We start from the raw sequence: 18,359 nt of genomic DNA, 5'->3' as shown, positions 1-18,359 counted from the left end.
GGGGTTTGGAGAGGAGATGTCCCCGGGAGGGAGGGGGTTTGGAGAGGAGGTGTCCCCGGGAGGGGAGGGGGTTTGGAGAGGAGATGTCCCCGGGAGGGGAGGGGGTTTGGAGAGGAGATGTCCCCGGGAGGGGAGGGGGTTTGGAGAGGAGGTGTCCCCGGGAGCGGAGCGGTGTCCCCGGGAGCCGGCGGGGCGGCGGCGGGCGCGGTGCCGGCGCCCTGTCTCTTTAATGAACGGCTCTGCCGCCCGGCTGCGCGGAGTAAATTTCCTCCTGTCATCGGGTCGCGGAGGAGGAGTTTGTTAATGTTCAGTTTGCTCGGCGGATCGATGTTCGCTGGCATCGCCTCGCCCTGCCTGTGTGTGCGTGTGCGCGCGTGTGTGTGCGGCGCGCGTGTGTGTGTGTGCGTGTGCGCGCGTGTGCCCGCGCGCGGGGGGTGCGTGTGCGCGCGTGTGAGTGCGGATCCCACATTTCCTCCCATCCCGAGCCTCCCTGTCCGCTCCCACATCACTCACTGCCTGGCATCTGACAGCACGGAACCTGCGCCGCTCCGCGCACACACACACACATCACACACACACCGCGCACACCCGGGCACCGCTCCGCCATACGGCTCTGCGAGGAGGAGGAGGACAGGACAGGGAAGGGAGGAAGCAGCCAGCCCCACAGTCTCTCCAGAGCTGCCTTTTTAATATATACAGATCTATTTTGTTATTTATTTATTACCGTTCTCTGGCACTGTGGGCGCCTTTCATTTGCTCCTGAGCTTGGATGTTTGAATCAAAGCAAAGCAAGTGTTGCAACAGTTAAAAAAAAAAAAAAAAAAAAANGAGAGAGAGAGAGAAAGAGAGAAACCTAGATCTCTAAAATAAAATAAAAACCAAACAGGTTCCTATCAGTGAAGTGAAGAGGAGGGGGGCAGGGGAGGCTTGAGGGGGGTGCTGGGGAAGCAGCTGAGAGGCAGAGGAACACGGCTCAGGAGCGTCTCAGGGCTCTCGGATCTGGGGACAGAAGTGAGATTGGAGAAAGTAGAGCGATGCCAAGGAGGAAACAGCAAGCACCCAAACGGGCTGCAGGTAAGGAGAAGCCATCCACTTACACAGCCTCCGTCTCTCCACTCCTTCCACTCCTACCCCCCATCTTTATTATTATTTAGGGTCACCCTTGCTTTTCCGGGCTGGATCTTTATTTATTTATCCCCCCTCCCCCTCCCTTTCCCTCGGTAAGTCCGTGGAGCCAGTTTCATTCCTTATTCCAAGGTTTTGCAGTGCCACGGGCTGTCCCCTCGCCCTCCGCCGCTGTCCCCGGCTCGCCGCCGCCGCCGCCGCTCCCGCTGCCGCTGCCCTGCCGAAACTTTTCCCCCCAACTTTCTTCCCTCGGCTCCCCTTCTCCCCCTGCCCGAACCGAAAGCGCTCACGTTTCCCTTTGCTTCTCGCTTTAGGATAGATTTTTTTTTATTATTTTTTTTAATTATTTTTTTTTTCTCCCTTTCTGGTTTTCCCCCCTTCCGGTGGCTTTCGCTTTGGATCCGCGCGTTTCGCGAAGTGGGTCGGGGTGTTTAATCTTTTATTTCGCCGTATTTCTGGTGGCAGTTCTGGCCGGGTGTGTGTGTGTGAGAGCGCCGTGTGTGCCTGAAATAGTACAGGGACTCTCTCTGCTGATGAACCCGGTGGGGAAGTTCAGCCTTTGATCATCAGTGGTGAAAATTGCAACAGGAAATAAAATGAAACGTTCTGACTGTTAGAAGACAATCCACATTTTCAAATCAAATCCTTCTTTTGTTTCGTAGCCGAGTTTATATATTTGCACATGCCAAGTGGTTTTGCAATTTTTTTTTTTTTTAACAGAAGAAAATAGTTTGCAACTTTGGAAGTGTTTTGTTTGTCGTTGTAGGGTGTTCTTTTTCTTTTGGGGGCCAAGAAAAAGAAACAGACGAGTGGGTCTGTATAGTAAATCTTTTCAAAGAGTTTTCTTTCAGGCTCCTTAATTGCTTTTTATTTTTATTTTTTTTAATAGAGTGGTGGGGTTTTGTTTCTGGAAGCGCAATATGGAAGTTCATTTTTCTTCTGCCAGACCCACCCACTGAAAAATCAGCTTTCCAGTTGATTGCCAGCTTTGATTTGACATTTGATTGATCACCTGTCATCTTGCTGCCTTTGATCTATTCATTCTTGATATATATCAATAAATCACTCACCATGGTAACCCAAGTGCCAATGACGTAAGGCTTGCCCTCTAGATTCTCTTAGCCAGACATGCACAATTATTATCTTGTTTGGCTTTTAATGTAGGCGGGTTTTTTCCCTTCTTTTTTCCCTTTGTGTCCTTCCTCGGATTAGTTCTTTAAAGAAAACTCGTATTCGATGCCTTTACTCTAAAAATTTCCCCTCGCCCTTGTGAATATTTCCTGGGTGTAGCACAGCAAATGTGGGACAAAACGTATGGGCAAGTTTAGTGGCACACTTGAATAAACTTTGCAAAGTCGTGCTTGGGATCCGTGCAGGGGGAAATGTTACCCCAGAGAAACTGGGACACGCAGAACTTTTATCAACTCACAGCTTTGGCTGCTTTTCTTTGGGTGCAGGACAATGGGCTGCAGGCAGAAGCTTTTGGGATGTGCCCAGTGAATGTACCTATGCAGGTTGGGATTCCTGGCAGGCAAAGATCCCAAATTTATGGTAATCTCCATAAACAGCAGTTCTGCTAGAAATACTCCTATAAATATATAAATATATATATATATATGTGTGTGTGTGTGTGTTTGGGAGAACTCTGCTATCAGAGTCGCTGTTATTATTTTCTTCACCGAGAGGTTTGATCTGAATAAGGCATTCACGTTTTCAACTTGCAGGATAAATAAATAGCTGTTTTTCCATGGATGCTGATCGGCACAGTGACAGTGCTAGAACTGCTCCTTTTTTCTCTCTGTCAGGAATATGAGGCTTCATTTTATTTGGGTTTCAAAGTCGAATTTTCACTTGGAAGGTGTGTAGTATCTTTTTGTGGCAGGGGCACCGTGTTCTTTTTTAGAAACGTAGGATACAGTAAGTAAATTTTTGCGAGCAAAGCCCGAGCTGTTGTTTCCTGGGGTTTCCCTGCTGAGATACAGTAAGAGATGTTTTTATCCAGGATCCTGCAGCATTTTTGAGATCTTAATGACAAGGGAGAAGCTCGTATGACCACAATTAGATCTCTCCTTTCTCATTCTCATGATAAAATGTGCATTGCTCTTCAGTGGTGCATTTCTTTGATTAGATTTCTCCTCAGATCAATGTTGTTTCAGGTGAGCAAAATCCTGCAAATGCAGTCCAGTTTCAGCCAGCAGAACTATTTGAAGTAGGTTTATACATTTGCAATAGTTTTTCTGCTTTGAAGTTGTATTTGTGTGTTTGTGGGGGGTAGGGGGGAGTTTCAAAGAGCAGACGTGCCTGTTGTATATAGTTCTTAAAACTGACTTTCATTTTCAGGGATAATACTGAGGTTCTGTTTTGTATGGTGAAAAAATACCTCAAAGTGACAGGAGACAGACTGTGCAATAAGAAATGAATCTCTCATCAAGGCTGATAGCAAACCTCCTTAGCCCTTTTATTTAAAGGAGTTAATACATTATATATTACTTAATTTTCACTTTTATTTATTTTTAGTTGTACAAGTTCAAAGGTATCAGTTGCACTACATTTTGTCTTGATGGCAGCAGAGATATTGAAGAGAAGTTTGCAACTTTTAGTTTCTTCAGATAGTTCACCTCCAAGGGAAGAAAAATGATAAGCCTTATGATTCTGGACATGCCTGCTTTTGTCATAGCTTAAAATTAAATACTATGCACAACTGTAAATAATTACTGCCATGCACTGACTTTGAAAGCAGGTTTCGAGTTTGATTAATGAATAATGTAAAGGTTAGAGAGAACCAGCGAGTGAATCAGAAGTGAAGTCCTGCTGTTAGATGAAAATCTATCTAGAGAAATATACATGGCAATTTTGTCCTTTTCTATTATTAATTTTAAGCCTTGTATTCCTAAGAAATATATTCCAGACCATTGTAATGAAACAAGGGAGTGTAATTGGATAAATGGGGCACTATTTATGTGTGATGATGGGGATTTCTGCTCTCCGATTACACTTTTAGAGCCACTTTATTTCACATCAACACGGAAACGATGTCAAAGCATTTCGATCTTTGCAGGGCCGAATCTTCCCTGAATCATCCCTGCTTTTTGAGAGCCGTCATTTCCAAGTGGATAGTTCTTGAGGCAGGGAGTTGCAGCTCCTTCCATCAGTGCCTGCTTTAGGATGGGACCTGTGTTTGTGATAAACCCCCCGTTTGCGTTGGGGCTTTCACCCATCACAAAGGGCTTTACAAACCGGGCCGGATTCTTCTCCCGCTCAGGTGCAAATCAAACATCGCTTCCCTCGAAGCATCACTGAGTTCTGACTGCTCCTGTGAGCAAGAGGAGGCTCAGGCCCACAAAGTCCTTCATCCTTCAGCAACACACAGCCACGTCTGGGGCAAAAGTCTCCTAACGATTCCATAACAAATGGTAATATATTAACAGAAGGGTGGAAAAAGGGTGGAAGCAAAGCAGAATTGCTATTCAGATTTTATTCCTAGGGGTATGAAATAGCTTTCAAACACAATTTCACTGGATTAAACTCTCCTTTCCCCTGCAGCTTGTTTAAATGTGCATATTTTATTTTGTGATCATGAATTGGTAGTTTGCTTTTTTTAAAGCCTGCAAAGAGGAATCTGGACTTAACGCCCTTTGCGGGTGAAATTTTATATTTCTTCTTTTCTTTCTCTCTCAGCCCCAAGAGACTAGCTAAGAACCAAAGCTGGGGAGAAGTACAGCAGAAGCAGGTCTCAGGCACATTTATTCTGTTTATTGGAGCTGTGGAATAACACGGGTTTGTTTTTGGAAGAGTCCTCATAGAGCAGCAAGCAGAAGATGGTGAGCAGGGAGTTCTTTAAAGCTGCAGCTTGCACCTTAGTAAGAAAGGTTATTTAAACCAGAATTGTATTTAGAAAGTGAAATTCTGCTTGTGCAGAGAGAGCAGAGCGAATGACCAGCAAGGCTTGCTCTGTGGATTTCTGTGGCGAAAGGCAGCGAGTTATCTCTGTAAATGTAACCAGGAGCACTGTGGCTGCTCCAGGATTATTTGTGTATCCTTTATAACGGGGCAATGGCAGCAGATTCCAGGGAAGCAGTGCTGAATGAAACTGTAGAAATGGCAGCACTGTTTTGTTTCAACATCCTCCAGAAAAGCAACTGCACATCAAAACCACCTAAACAGTTCATGCCTCAGAACCCTTCACTTACAGTGCACATCACGATGCTGACAGATGACAAAAAAGCCAAGGTGTTCACAAACAAGAGGAGCCTTTAAATCCTGGTTAATTAAATATATTCCAAAATAGGTACTTTTGCAACTAAAGAGGCACCAAAATTAGTCGCCATCTGCGTTAAATTCTGCAGTCGGCTCCTAAGCCCAAAGCTGCTCGGAAATTTTTTTTCCCCCATGTCAGAACTCAGGCCTGAACAGGACAAATTGATATCACGTTAATTTTGGTGCCTGTTTCCCTATTTCAATTTTCCTCTCGTTTATCTAAGCCCAGTATATCCCCACTACCTGAAGAGCGGGGTGCACCCAGAGTTCAGCCCCTGTGACTGCGAAACAAAGGACATTTCCATCAGCAAATGACACAATTTTACAGCACTTCTGAAAGCATGTCCCTTGTCAGAAATTCTAGTGCATAAATGCTCTCCCTCTTCCGTGCTCTCTGAGAAGCCCATTTTCTCCAAACACCGGCAGGATTTTGGAAATTTCCTCCCGGAGCTTTCTCCTCCTGATTTTTGCTCTCGTTATCAGCACCCACCTCAAGGAGCTGTTTCCCCTGGCAGAGGTCCCCGGAGTCCCTCGGTAGCACAGGGCCAGGGTGAGCTTTTCTGCCGTCATTTCCCTTCCCATCCCGATGAGGACATCATTCCCAGAGAGCAACTCCAGACTCGCGGAGAAAAAAAAGCTGTCAGTTGCTGTGGCTGCAATTCCCAACTTAGCAGCAGCAGAGGGAATGGAACTGTACTCTATCAATTACAGTTGGAACCAGAGGCTAAACACTTATTGTGTTAAGCTATTGTGCAGATCTTAAGAGCTCAAATGTAAAAAAAATATCATGTCAGCTGGTGGAGGGGAGAATAAGGCCTGGATCTTCCACTGGATGACGTATTGTTAGCAAAGGCAAAGTAAAATTATTCAGATTCTGTTTAATGCCTCTCGGGTTGAGATGTGTGTGCCACATTCTGCCTTAAAAAGGGGGGATCCTACAGGCTTTACTGCCAAAATAAGCCTTTGTTTTTCCTTCTTCTCTGCAAAATGAAAATATTTGTGAAGTTTTACCTCCAAAGCGTGCTCACGCAAGCAGAGACATTTTCATTTGTCTCCCAATCTGATACAGGAGCCAAGTGGAACCACATTACACTCCGAGCTGAAATCTTCCATTTCATTCATGCAAGAGCAGGGATTTTTCATTACCTATTTAATTACAATCATTTACATGAGAGTGGGCCCAGTTCAGCAGCTCTTACTCAGCACTTTGCTTCAGTGGGTGATTGGCCTGTGGAAGGACTGTCTGTGTAAGACTGGGTTCTTCAGCGACAAAATTCAATGTATATGTTCCTGGAGAAGCATTCTGCCTCTGAAGAGGGACCAGATTCTTCCATTAAACTTTAAATCCAGGGACAGTTCTGCTTGGAACTTCTGTTCCTAACGCTTTAAGCTATTCTTTCCTGCAGGCTGCATGACTGAGGTATTCTGCTTGCTCGGCCAGCTTCCCTCCCCAGTCACGTTTCCGTGCTCTGTGTTAATTACTGAGCACTGGCTCTGGGTACCAGGAGGTGAGATGGGCTTTGTAAAAAACCTTTTTTAAGGCACGGTGTTCATGTTGTGCACAGGGGCGGCAGCTCTTGAGAAAATGCCTGAAAATGGGGTTGCAAATCCAAAGCCTGGAAGTTCCATGTGCTATTAGGGGCTAAAAGCAGTTATTTCTCATTACGGTGGCTCCTCACACAGGACTGTTGGCACAGAGTCATTTTATAACCGTGTTATAATAACGGCTTCTGCAACTCAAAATACCTTGACAGCAAACTGTGTATTTTTTAAGGTTTCAAGGAGAAGAGCATCACAGAAGCACAGTGTTTCCCATTAGATTTACACATCCCTCTTTAACTGGTGCTGGCTCTTCATCCATTACCTTGTGAGCTTTCTCAGGAAAAAAAAAAAAAAAAAAAGAAGTGGAAAAACTGGTCTTCTGATCTAAGTGTTGCATTAAGTGTTTCATTTAGAAAAATGAAGAGAATCTTTGTTTCCCTAAAAGAAATGTTTTCCCCCTTTGCCCTAGGAAAAAGAAAGGCACAACAATAGCTTCAAAATGACAGGATCTGATTGTGAAAAATACAGAGTTTCTAACGTGCAGCTCCTGATGGTCCCAAGTATTGCTAAAATTCTACAGTTAAATAGAACAAACAGTCCTAAATGTCTGGGAAACAGATCCTTTTCAGTCATGCACACATCCATACCTGCAAGGAGAGGAGAAAAGTGCCTGTCGGGGAGAGGGATGCACCTGGAGAGCTCGTGTGGTCAGAGCAGATTTTCATTATTGCCCCAATATTTGCCCAGATGATAAAACTCTGCTGTTAGGACTTGTGTCCCCTGAAAATTCTTTATTAGGGTTTATTTTCTTTAAACTTCCAGCTCCTGGAGTCTGATGATGATTATGCAAGTGTCCAATATGCATTTTAAAAGGAAATTTATTTCAAACTGCTTACTCTGGAGAAGAACTTGAAAACAAGCAGGCTGGAAGTTCTTACACAGAAGAAAAATATCTTGATTCTCAAAGTGTCTGTTTTTAACTTCCCATCATTTTCAGCCAGTCTCATGATTTTTGAGGTTGTGCTTTGTGCTTTTTGTACAAACAAGGTTGGCAGTATTGCTTCTGCCTGATTCTGGTGATGAACTGGTGTGTGTGTCTGGGTGTATAATTATAGACGTACACACACATAATATCAGTAAACAAAATACTGAACATAATGATGGAGTGGAGCTGTGTGAATTGGAGCTCTGGCTTTGTATTGCCATAAACAAAGCAGTTCTGAGAGCTCAGACCATCGGTTCTTGAGGAGTGACTTTCAATTGAAGTTTCCTGGAGATTGTTTTTAGTGGCAATTAAATCTAGAAAGTTAATAGGCAGTAACTGCTCTTTATAGGATAAATACTACGAGGAATGCACAGCCTACCTTTTTCCCAGATATAATCAGGCTGAACTTTATTGAAAAAAAATTTACAACTAGCAACATTAATGCTGTATTTTTATTGTATTAATGCAAATGAGATGCTGACTTCGTTCTTTCATCTCCGTATCTATTAGAGCTGTATCTTATTCCTTTCTGTGTCTTTTCTCCCTGTGTTCTGTAAACTGCTTTCCTCTAATGATACTGAGGCTCATTAGAGTTACTCCCAATGCTAAAGAGAAACATCCTGAGCTCTGGATGGCTGTGGGAAAGCACAACTACCGAGTATATGGGGAAAACTAATCCGGATCAAGCCCTGCATTCCCGTTCTGGGAAACCTTTAAAATGGATGGGTCAAAGTGGGAGAGAAAGCTTCCAGGAAGGACTGTGTGCTGCAAAGAACAGGTCATTTTTAACTCACAGCCCTACCTGACAAAGATAAAAAGCAATAAAGTTTTAAGGGGCTCGCTGGCTCTTCCTGCATCTCTCTCAAAAGACTCATTTAATTGAAAAGCTTGTTGTGCTTGTTTTTATGCATGTAAAACAGAAAAGGGGCAATTTTGCACAGGGCCTAATATTCCAGCACAATATAATTGGAACTCTTCCTGCCTGCTTTTTAAGTCTCTCTGTTCATATAAAATTAAGACCCACTTATCTTAAATTGTAGTAAATCTCATTCAATATTGGTTTCATAACTTAAAAAAGGCTGTTACATATTCCCAAAGCAACTTTGCCGAAGTGATATTGGGTCTGTTTATGTGGAATCGGTGCAGAATTTCTCTTGAAAAAAGGAGCAGCTTATAGCTCTTGTTTTTAATGAAAATAATTAAATTCTCAAGAATACCTTGATAGCTCAGATTTATTTTTTTTTCCTAGTGAAACTCTGCTTAGAGATCGGAATGAAAATGTGCACATTGGTGCAGTTTGGCGTGTGCAGACAACAACCTTATTTCTATCACTCTCCCTGCACTTGGACAGAAGTCATTTCTATTTTTCATAGAAAGATTTTACTCTGAATTTACATATACAAATTTATTTATTTTTTTTTGTGTGAATTGCACGGCGAAGCACCAACAGGATTTATAGGGTCTGCAATTTTCTTTGTACATATAGGAAGAACTCATTTGCTTCCCGCAGGGCGAGTGGACTTCACAGGAAAGCACCGGGTCTTTTATGATTTTATGTTTTGTATCGAAAAAAACATTACCTTGTGCCAGCTGCTCTATTGGTCCACCAAAATTATTTTTTTAATGTGTTTTTCAGCCATGTCATAACATACATAAACACAGTACTGGTAGCATTAAATTAACACGTGAAAGGAGAAAGAATCTAAGTAGTTATATTGATCATCTGTAGCGTTAAATGCTAAAAAAATTAAAAGCTTTCCAGTGCTTTTGATTAGCTGCATGGATCCTGCTCGTATTTGTGTCCTTTGTTAGGCAGTGGAGCAATATTTCTTCACACTTAGCAGGTTTCTTCCCTGGATTTCTTGCTGATGCTCCTCAGAATAACCCCGGTGATGTGGAATATTTCCCCTTGGTTGTACAGGAAGGCGAATTGAACCCGGGAGGTTTTACCTGATTTGCTCAAGGTCAAACAGTGTTTGCTCCCAATTCCCTGCTCGAGGTACTAGATCACATTTCTATCATCAGAGCATTTCCAGGAGGGAAAGCTGGGAGAAGAGGGAAGAGCCCAGCTGGGACCCTGGGGAAGGTGGAAATGCAGTTTCATCCCTCCCATGCAGTTCCATGTGCTGGAGGAAGTGCTTTGCTCATGGCCAGGAGCTCCCAAAAACAGGAGGGCTCATGGTTTGGGAAAGCAGAGCTCTGTTAATTCTAACATGCCAAGGGAGATTGACTAGGCAAGAGTTTTAGGCAGAATAATCAAGTTTTTAACATTCCAGGTTTTGGTCAGTGGTAAGTTTCAGGACTGCAGAATTTGGTTTCTGTTACTTTCCTACCCAAAAACTGTTCTGCATTTCTTTGGCAGAGCTGGATGTGACTGTCTATAAAGCATTGCCCTGAGAAATATGTAAAACCTGGTGTAATTGCAGCTGAACACTTTCTCCTCCACCCAGGCTGCCAGAGGTGATTGGAATTCTCTGGTGATAGAGCTTGAGGCTCAACTGCCAGTCCTGAGGGTCTAAATCCTTACATGGGCAGCTAAAGAGAGACCTGAATTTTCAAAAGCCTTTAACACCAAATTCCCATGGACATCCCTCAGCTCCCTCTCTTGTGTAGACTGGAATTTGGCCTCGATTGAGGGCACTTTTATGTTGTTATCCCAGACTGGAGATGTATGTATTGCCTATAGAAGAAATATGGTGCAGGTAATAGCCTCTGGATTCATTAAGGATTGTTTATGTTTATTTTCCCACCGTATTACCTTTCAGCAATGGTCGTTTCAGCCATTATATTGACAGCAACTGCGAATAAATCTTGGGTAAAATAGGGCTGATCTGCCTTACCTGGGAGAGCACCTGCTACCCCTCGAGCAGAGGTGCTGAATCACCAGGTAGGGCTTTCTTCTCCAGAGCTGGGGACTTGGGAAGCTCTCCCATGGCTCCTTTTCATGTGGAAATTAATGCTTGCCTCTATTTCTGAATAGTAGGTTATTAGAGTTCGTATGCAAATTCCCAGGATGGGAATTTGTCTCTCGTTGATAATTGATATAATAATATATATTTTTAGTGGTCCAAAGTCCTTGAGCTCAAGACTTGTATACGTAATTTCTGTTTATTTCTTACTGTTATTAACTGTAATTTAGTTGTTGGCGCCTTTCATTGCCTTAGATTGAAGGGAGTGTCTCTCCCCATTGCCCCTCCATAAACAATGCCCTCTCAGGGTTCCTTCTCCTGTATCCTTGCCCAGACATTTCCTAGCCTGTCAAATACTGTCATTTTATTCCTTACAGATCATTCCCAGTACGTCTCCTGTTGCACACACAAATAAGGAACAAATGCAATCAGGATGCATCATCGTTTAGCATAACAAATAAAAGCCGATCTGTGCAGATTTGCCTTAAAGTGTCTCTTAATATGTATTGTCAAAATGTCTGAAGATGTCTCTTACTCATAAGCGTTTAATTATTTGTGACAATTAAACTAATATTCAGAGCAGGGGAAAAAAAAATTAACGGATTAAATATTTTCTCTTGTCAAAAGCTAACAAAACATCACCTGGCAGAGCAAACTCTTTAAATTTTGTGCTTCAGGCAGACCTTAGAAAAGAAAAAGGGCCAGAACCAAATTACAGGGCCTGGATTTGCAATGGAATTTGAGGAAACTGTATTTTTAAAACTAGACCAAAATTTAAGGGCACATCATTAAAGCATATATCAGTAATGAGCAGCTGAATACCTGATGATTAAAAAAGAGTTTCTATCAATTTTTAAATCACTGCTGAAATTTATGGCCAAGGGCTGCTCTGACTGAATCAGGGACTCAGACCTGGGATTTTTAGCCTTGCCTGGTTATTGTTTTACTCATGCATGAGAAAAAACAGCTCGAATAGTACAGCACAAGTCATCAGCCTTTTCTGAGCTTGGAATGATGGATGTATTTGTTTTTTGTTTTTTTGTCTGATGAGCTCTTTCTCCATCTTTTTGCTCAGACTGGAGAGGAAAGGTGCAGTGGATGGGACAGGACAAGTAGCCAAGACTGGTGCCCAGGGCTCATCACCTTCACCTGCCTGGCAGGCCTTGAATGTGGTAAAAGTTCAGATGTGTGATAATAAAAAAGGGGGGGAAAATAGGGAAAATCTTGAAAAGAGCAGAAAACCAGAGTGGTTCATGAGAGCAGTGCTGTGTGGATATGGGAGCACTGGATAGCCGAGGGCACGGCAGCAATAACTTCTGTATTATGGGCTCAGCAGTTCTGATAGTCCAGAATGGTTGGGGTTTCCTGCTGAGAAGTTTGATTTCTACTGGTTCTAATGTTTCCAGTTCTGAGCTGCTCGAAGCAACTATTTCCATTATTAAAATCTGTGTTTTCTTTCTTAAAATGTTCTTCCTGTAATTTAGGGTAGGATGTTATTTGGCAAAAAATTAGAAGACGTTCATCAGGGTTTATTTCAAAGCTGTGGGACCACTGAGCTTTCTGGCAGTGACGTGAACATTTTTCAGAGATATCTTCTGCTTTCCCTGAGAAAATCCACCCAAATTTGTCTGACTTATAAAGCCTAAAAGTTGCTGTTGCCAAAGAATTTTTAGAAGGTGACACAGCATTCTCCAACGTGCCATCCCCACCACACATGCTCTGTTCTTGGTTTCTCTTTTTCAATTACATTCCCTTAAAAACGTTTCAGCTGGGGATAAGTAGGACAATGGCTGCAGGGGCAGCGATGGGTCCGAGCAGTCCGAGGAGAAAGAAGAAAAGGCTCTGTTTGTGTTTAGCTGGAGCCCAGGCCTTGAGGGAGGAAGCAGAGAAATTTAGGGAGCAGAACATGGCCATGCAGGGGCAGAGAGCATAAAATTATCCAATATCCACAGAAAACAGGGGTAAACTCGTGTGCATGACTTCATTGCCTGCTCAGTGTAGAGCACCATAGTGACCATGAGCTCGGGATCACGTCCGGCAGCTCCTGCCGGGATCAGCCCTGCCTGGGAAGAAGTGTGGCTCCACACGTGTGACTCCAGCTGGATTTCCCAAAGCCTGTACTCAGCACAGCTCACAGAGAGAAGGGATGTGTGTGTGAAATCCACCCAGCCCAGCTGGGGAGCAAATCCTGCCGGGCCGTGCTGGGCAGGCTGCGCCAGGCCTGAGGGGCCGCCATGGCTCGGCAGACCCGGTGTGCGTGAGGCGGGACCTCCTTCTTTGGGAAAAAGTCAAAAAATCCCCTTAAACCCAAGCAGAGCTGTGCCCCCCATGGCAGCTGAATGGCAGAGATGAGATCCCATCCATAGGCACGGTGCAGCCAGCTCAAGAAAAGTGCAAAACCCAATGGAAAGGAGAAAAATTCCGATTCCTGGTGTGGGAACCATGAGAAGATGATGGCAGGCAGGCCCAGGGCTGCCCTTGGATGGCAGAGCCAAGAGGAGAGTGGAAGAGCTCAGGCAGCAGATGGAGAGGTTGGTGACCCGATACAGAATGTGTGGCAATGGTACATTTGTGGTGTATTTATATTTTTGGTGCATTTGGGAGGTGCTGGTGTGTGGCACAGGGGCGTTGGTCAGTGGCGGCGCCAGGCCTGGCATGGCCGGGGTGGCTCAGGCTGAACAGAGCGTGGGCACTCTGGGCAGTGAAAGGGCTGTGGTACAAAAGCACCTCAGAGACAACACAAAGAATCCTGCCAGGAGTTTTAACCACAGATATCTGCTCAGATAAAAGGCTTCTTAGTCTAAGAGCTCCTCTCTTGCCCCAACATGCCCATGGTGGAGGGCTGGTCCCTGGGTCGCTGTGTGGGTACCTGCCTTGGGCCCCTGGGACTCTCACTTCAGTTTTACTCAGAGCCAGGGGTTTATTTTATTTTATTTCATTTCATTTTGTTTTGTTTACTGCCCTGTGGGAGTTTTTTTCCTATAAATCTGATCTTTCTATCTGAAAGTCAGCAACAAAACTTGCATCGGGCTCAGCAGAGCAGGTTGCCTTCAGGTTATTGTACTGGTTTGTGTCACCTCCAGCATTTAAGTATTAAATAACTAAAATCCTGAGAATGTTAATCTAGAAAACAGTCATCCCTGCATTATTCTTTTGCTGTTTCGGTGAACTTATTAAAGGTTTTACAAACTTGTGATTTGGGTTAAACAAATGTAAATCATGTGGAGGAAGACTTGTGGGAAGGCAGAGGAATGTTATGATGCCATCAACATCTGGGTTTCCATTTGTTTGGATTAGGGACATTTTACCTTAACATTCCCAAACATGTGTGCTAAAATCCCTTCTTTCATTTTTTATCACCTATGAGGTACAGCCAGGCAGATTTTCAATTTGTGTGTGTGTGTGTTGAGGTAAAAGTGCTGAAATTTGTTGTTGCTGTGAGTATACGAACAGTCTCATTTTTATATTAGTCCTCCCTCTTTATAATTGTTTGGAAACATTTTGATTCAGTTAAAATGCACTATTTCCAATATACAAAGTATGAGCAGGGGGACAAGGGAGCAATTACGAGTTTCTCCAAGGAAATAAGCATCTCTTAGCCATCATCCTGAAACTGGGAAAGTTCTAATACATGACATCTCCGTAATGTAACCTAATAATATTTTTTTTTTTTAACAGTGATGTAATGGGGAGAGTGACCTGGACTTTGTAAAAGTTCTCCTACTTACTTCAGATTCCCAAGGGCAATGTAACATTCTAGACAGTGTTTTATATGCCCTGATTAAAATGTAACATATTTTTGCATTTCCTGTGCAGTGACCTGTTAGTGCTCATAGACAGAACACTTAAAGTACAGTTACAAGGAGACAATTCCAAATGTGCCTAATATGGGCGAGTTTTTATAACATTCTTATTTCATTTGAAATTGCAGCTACAGCAGGAACCATTCAGACGGCGCATTGATTTAACTTTTTAATCCACTGTTTTGCTACGTCAAGTAAAATAAATGTTTGTTTTTAGCTCCCTTTTTTTGCATTGCTAAAACTCGTAACTACTTGCTCTAAGCTTGGGATTCTAAAGGGAGCTACATTATCTGAGATTTAAAGCTTGCTTTTTGTAGCTGCTTTCTCACAACTCCCCCAAGAAAAAAATACAAAAGTACAACTTTAGCAAAAAGGGCTTTTATATCTCTATCAATTATAGAAACACCAGCTGCAGTAGATTACAAATGTGTTTGGCTGATTGTGATGTTGTGTGGGGAAAACTGTCACAAGGAGCTGGATGCTGTTCTCCCCGGCAGCTCCGGGATGTCACTCAGCTCCCCGGGCTCAGCTCCCCGGGCTCAGCTCCCCGGGCTCAGCTCCCCGGGCTCTGCTCCCCAGGCTCAGCTCCCTGGGCTCTGTTCCCCAGGTTCTGCTCCCTGGGCTTTGCTCCCCAGGCTCTGCTCCCCGGGCTCTTCTCCCCGGGCTCTGCTCCCCGGGCTCAGCTCTCCAGGTTCTGCTCCCCAGGTTCTGCTCCCCGGGCTCAGCTCTCCAGGTTCTGCTCCCCGGGCTCAGCTCTCCAGGTTCTGCTCCCCAGGTTCTGCTCCCCGGGCTCTGCTCCTCAAGCTCTGCTCCCCAGGTTCTGCTCCCCAGGCTCTGCTCCCCAGGTTCTGCTCCCCAGGTTCTGCTCCCCGGGCTCAGCTCCCCGGGCTCAGCTCTCCAGGTTCTGCTCCCCAGGTTCTGCTCCCCAGGTTCTGCTCCCTGGGCTCAGCTCTCCAGGTTCTGCTCCCCGGGCTCTGCTCCCTGGGCTCCCAGCTGGGCTGCAGGAGCAGCAGCCTGCCCGGGCACTGCCAGGCTGCCCAGCCAGCTCTGGATGGAGCACACACCCTGGCACTGGGAGGAAGGATGGAATGTGGGCACACGTGTGAACTGTGTGTCACTGTGTGCATGTGCTGCTCTGAGAGCTGGGGCAAAAGCACACACACCGAGCTGGGCCAGCAGCGCTCCACTCAATGTTCTTCTTTATTTTTTACATCCAAGATACTTCTGCTTTCTTGAAGAAGAAAGTGGGGGAAAAGGCACCACACAACAAAAATTGTTTGACCAGCCCATAAAGGTAGAGTAGCTGGAAGTCATGGATAAAAGAATTACGATATCAAGACAGCAATGTGAGATGGGCAGTTTAGGATATTTGGTGCTGTTAAACTCAGGAGAAAATTAATGTCTCAACGTGTTTGCAGGTCATTATCACTCCACTAAAACTTGGCTACAAGGGTAGCAGCCCAAGGGCTCTCAGTTGCTTGTGCCTTCGTTACTGTGTCATTTATCTTACTGCGCTTTGGGTCACTCTGGGTGGACGTGGTTGGGCCCTGGTTTATTTTAACAAAGACAGTCTGACATAGGAAAGTTCCATGTATACTTTACAGTGAAAATACAATTTTCTATTTTCATTTAATCCCAGGAATGTTGGCATTTTCCAGGCTGTCAAACAAATGAGTGCACTGGAGGACAGTTAGATGTGTCTGTCTAGTTCATCTATCTAATCTACCTCATTTCTAATGTGCCCATCACCACAGTGTCTAGGCAGAAAGTATCTGCCTTGCTTTTCCTTTTTGTCTTTATAGGCTGTGGTAACCTAATTGAGTCCTAAGAGCTTTTGGATTCATCTGCAAAAATAATAACAAAAACATTATCAGAATAATGATTCATATTTGTAGTCTTACTCAGAATTTCCCTTTCTCTTCTGAGTGTATTTGGTTAGTGGATTACTGTTGTTTTATCTAGAAGAGGTTATGCTTTAGAGGTGTATTAAATTGGAATTTTACTTGAGTCAGCAGTGAGTCAAAACTTCATTTGGGCTACTAAAATGAATTCACTCATGTCTTCTAACTTTCTTCTGCTTTTCTCTGCAGAAGTTGACTTCATTTACTCAGCCACCCAGTTTAGCATCTGCATCTGTTCTCTGACCCCTTGTCATATAAACCATAGGTAAAGGTAATAAAAAGCAATGGAAATTGTGGCTTCAAAAATGTTATCTTCCTTTGGAAGCCCTGGTTTCTGTTACATTTAACTACTTCTCTCTGTGCCAATTAGCTAAAAAGGCATGGTAAGCCTGAAGCGAGTGGTTTTTCAGGAGCAGAGGCCTTGCTGAGGGGAGATGAAGTGCTGCTGCTGATTTGCTGTGTCTGTGCACGTGGGTACCACGAGCTGCCTGTGCATGTGGGGAGAAGGTGCTGCAAGGGTCCGTGATGTGCCAGCCCTGCAGTCACCGTGTGTCACTCACTGGTCACACTTCCTTTAGAAACCTGGCTGCAGTGCCATCAGCATGGCTCTGTGCCACTTTCTGCTTTTAAAAATGGGTCCAAGGAGTGACCAGGCCACAGCAGTCAATAAACTGGTGCTGGAGAGGCTGAATAACCAGCGTGGTGCTCACTGAGGGAAAGAGTTCACTGAAAATACTGCAAACTCTCAGCTCTAATTGAATTTGATCTCAGCTGTACAGTTACATACAGCCCCTTTTCTACTCCTCTCCTGCTCCTGTGGAAAGTGTCTTTATAAAGCTGCCCCTCGAAGATAATTTCATTGAGAGCCAGACGTTGTCTACGTGACAGTGATTTCTAATCCCATCTGGACTGGCAGATCGCAGATTCCCAGCCCGTGGCCTCAGCCTGTAACACGAGTTCACACAAACACAGTAAAACCATTGCTCTGCCGCTTCAGATTGTCTTGGAGTGATTGAGTAAGAGATGGATTGCTCTTTGTAAGATTTAATTTCATCTTCCGGGTATTTGCAGTGGACAAAAGTATGGACATGATTACATTTCACAGGTTTTTACTGTGATTTAGAACAAAAATTATTAGCAGAGCTGGCTCAGCGAGGAATTTCTGATGTAATCTATACCAGTTACAGGCAAGGGGTGTGGTAATAGAGAAAGAAATAGGAGGGCTAAGTGTTTATCCCAGTTGACTGAGACAGAAAACAGGACTGGCAGGATGACAAACTGGCATAACCTTGCAGTAGAAAGTGCAACAAATCCAACAAAAGTTCCAGCCATAACGCAAAGTTTCTAAAAGAGCCAGGTCTGGGAGAGGAGTTTCTTGGTGCATCCTACAGCACAGCTAAAGCAGGCAGGATGAAGATCCACACCACAGAGTGTCTGTAGGTGCTGGAGAAATGCGTGTCTTAAATTGGTGTGAGGAGCTGCTTTTCAGGGTTTAGGGTGGGGTTGGTAAAAGAGATGTAAAAAATATATCAATGTTAGAGACACAGGCACTTAATTTTCCCTGTAAATTAAGTATTCCCCAGTACCATAAAACATTTTTTCATCAGCTCTGTTAGGAACAGTGACAGATGAACCTTAAGCATTTTGGAGGCTTTCTATAACTCAGGTACAAGTATTTCATATTTCTATGGTTTCAGGAAACCACAAAAATAACTGCATTTCCCAGGCTCATATTCCCACCTTCCCTATGAGGCAGACAGTTTTCCTTGTCTGTTTCCACTATGGGTGAGCCATGACATTAACAGGGATGTTTAATGACTCAGCAAAAGGATCAGGA

General features: G+C 44.1%; 1 protein-coding gene across 1 annotated transcript in view; it reads left to right on the top strand.

Moving 5' to 3' along the window:
- The first annotated feature begins 389 nt into the window (after nt 1-389).
- TSHZ2 (teashirt zinc finger homeobox 2) overlaps nt 390-18,359 on the top strand; it is a 133,432-nt gene continuing 115,462 nt past the window's right edge. Inside the window, exon 1 of the mRNA XM_015647322.3 lies at nt 390-1,074. Coding sequence (XP_015502808.1) covers nt 1,035-1,074 — 40 coding nt within the window. The 5' untranslated portion in view covers nt 390-1,034. The remainder of the gene's footprint in view (nt 1,075-18,359) is intronic.

This window comes from Parus major, chromosome 20, assembly GCF_001522545.3.
Source record: "Parus major isolate Abel chromosome 20, Parus_major1.1, whole genome shotgun sequence".
Taxonomy (NCBI): domain Eukaryota; kingdom Metazoa; phylum Chordata; class Aves; order Passeriformes; family Paridae; genus Parus; species Parus major.
The sequence above is the reverse complement of the archived record's forward strand: the minus strand, read 5'-3'. Positions and strand labels throughout refer to the sequence as shown.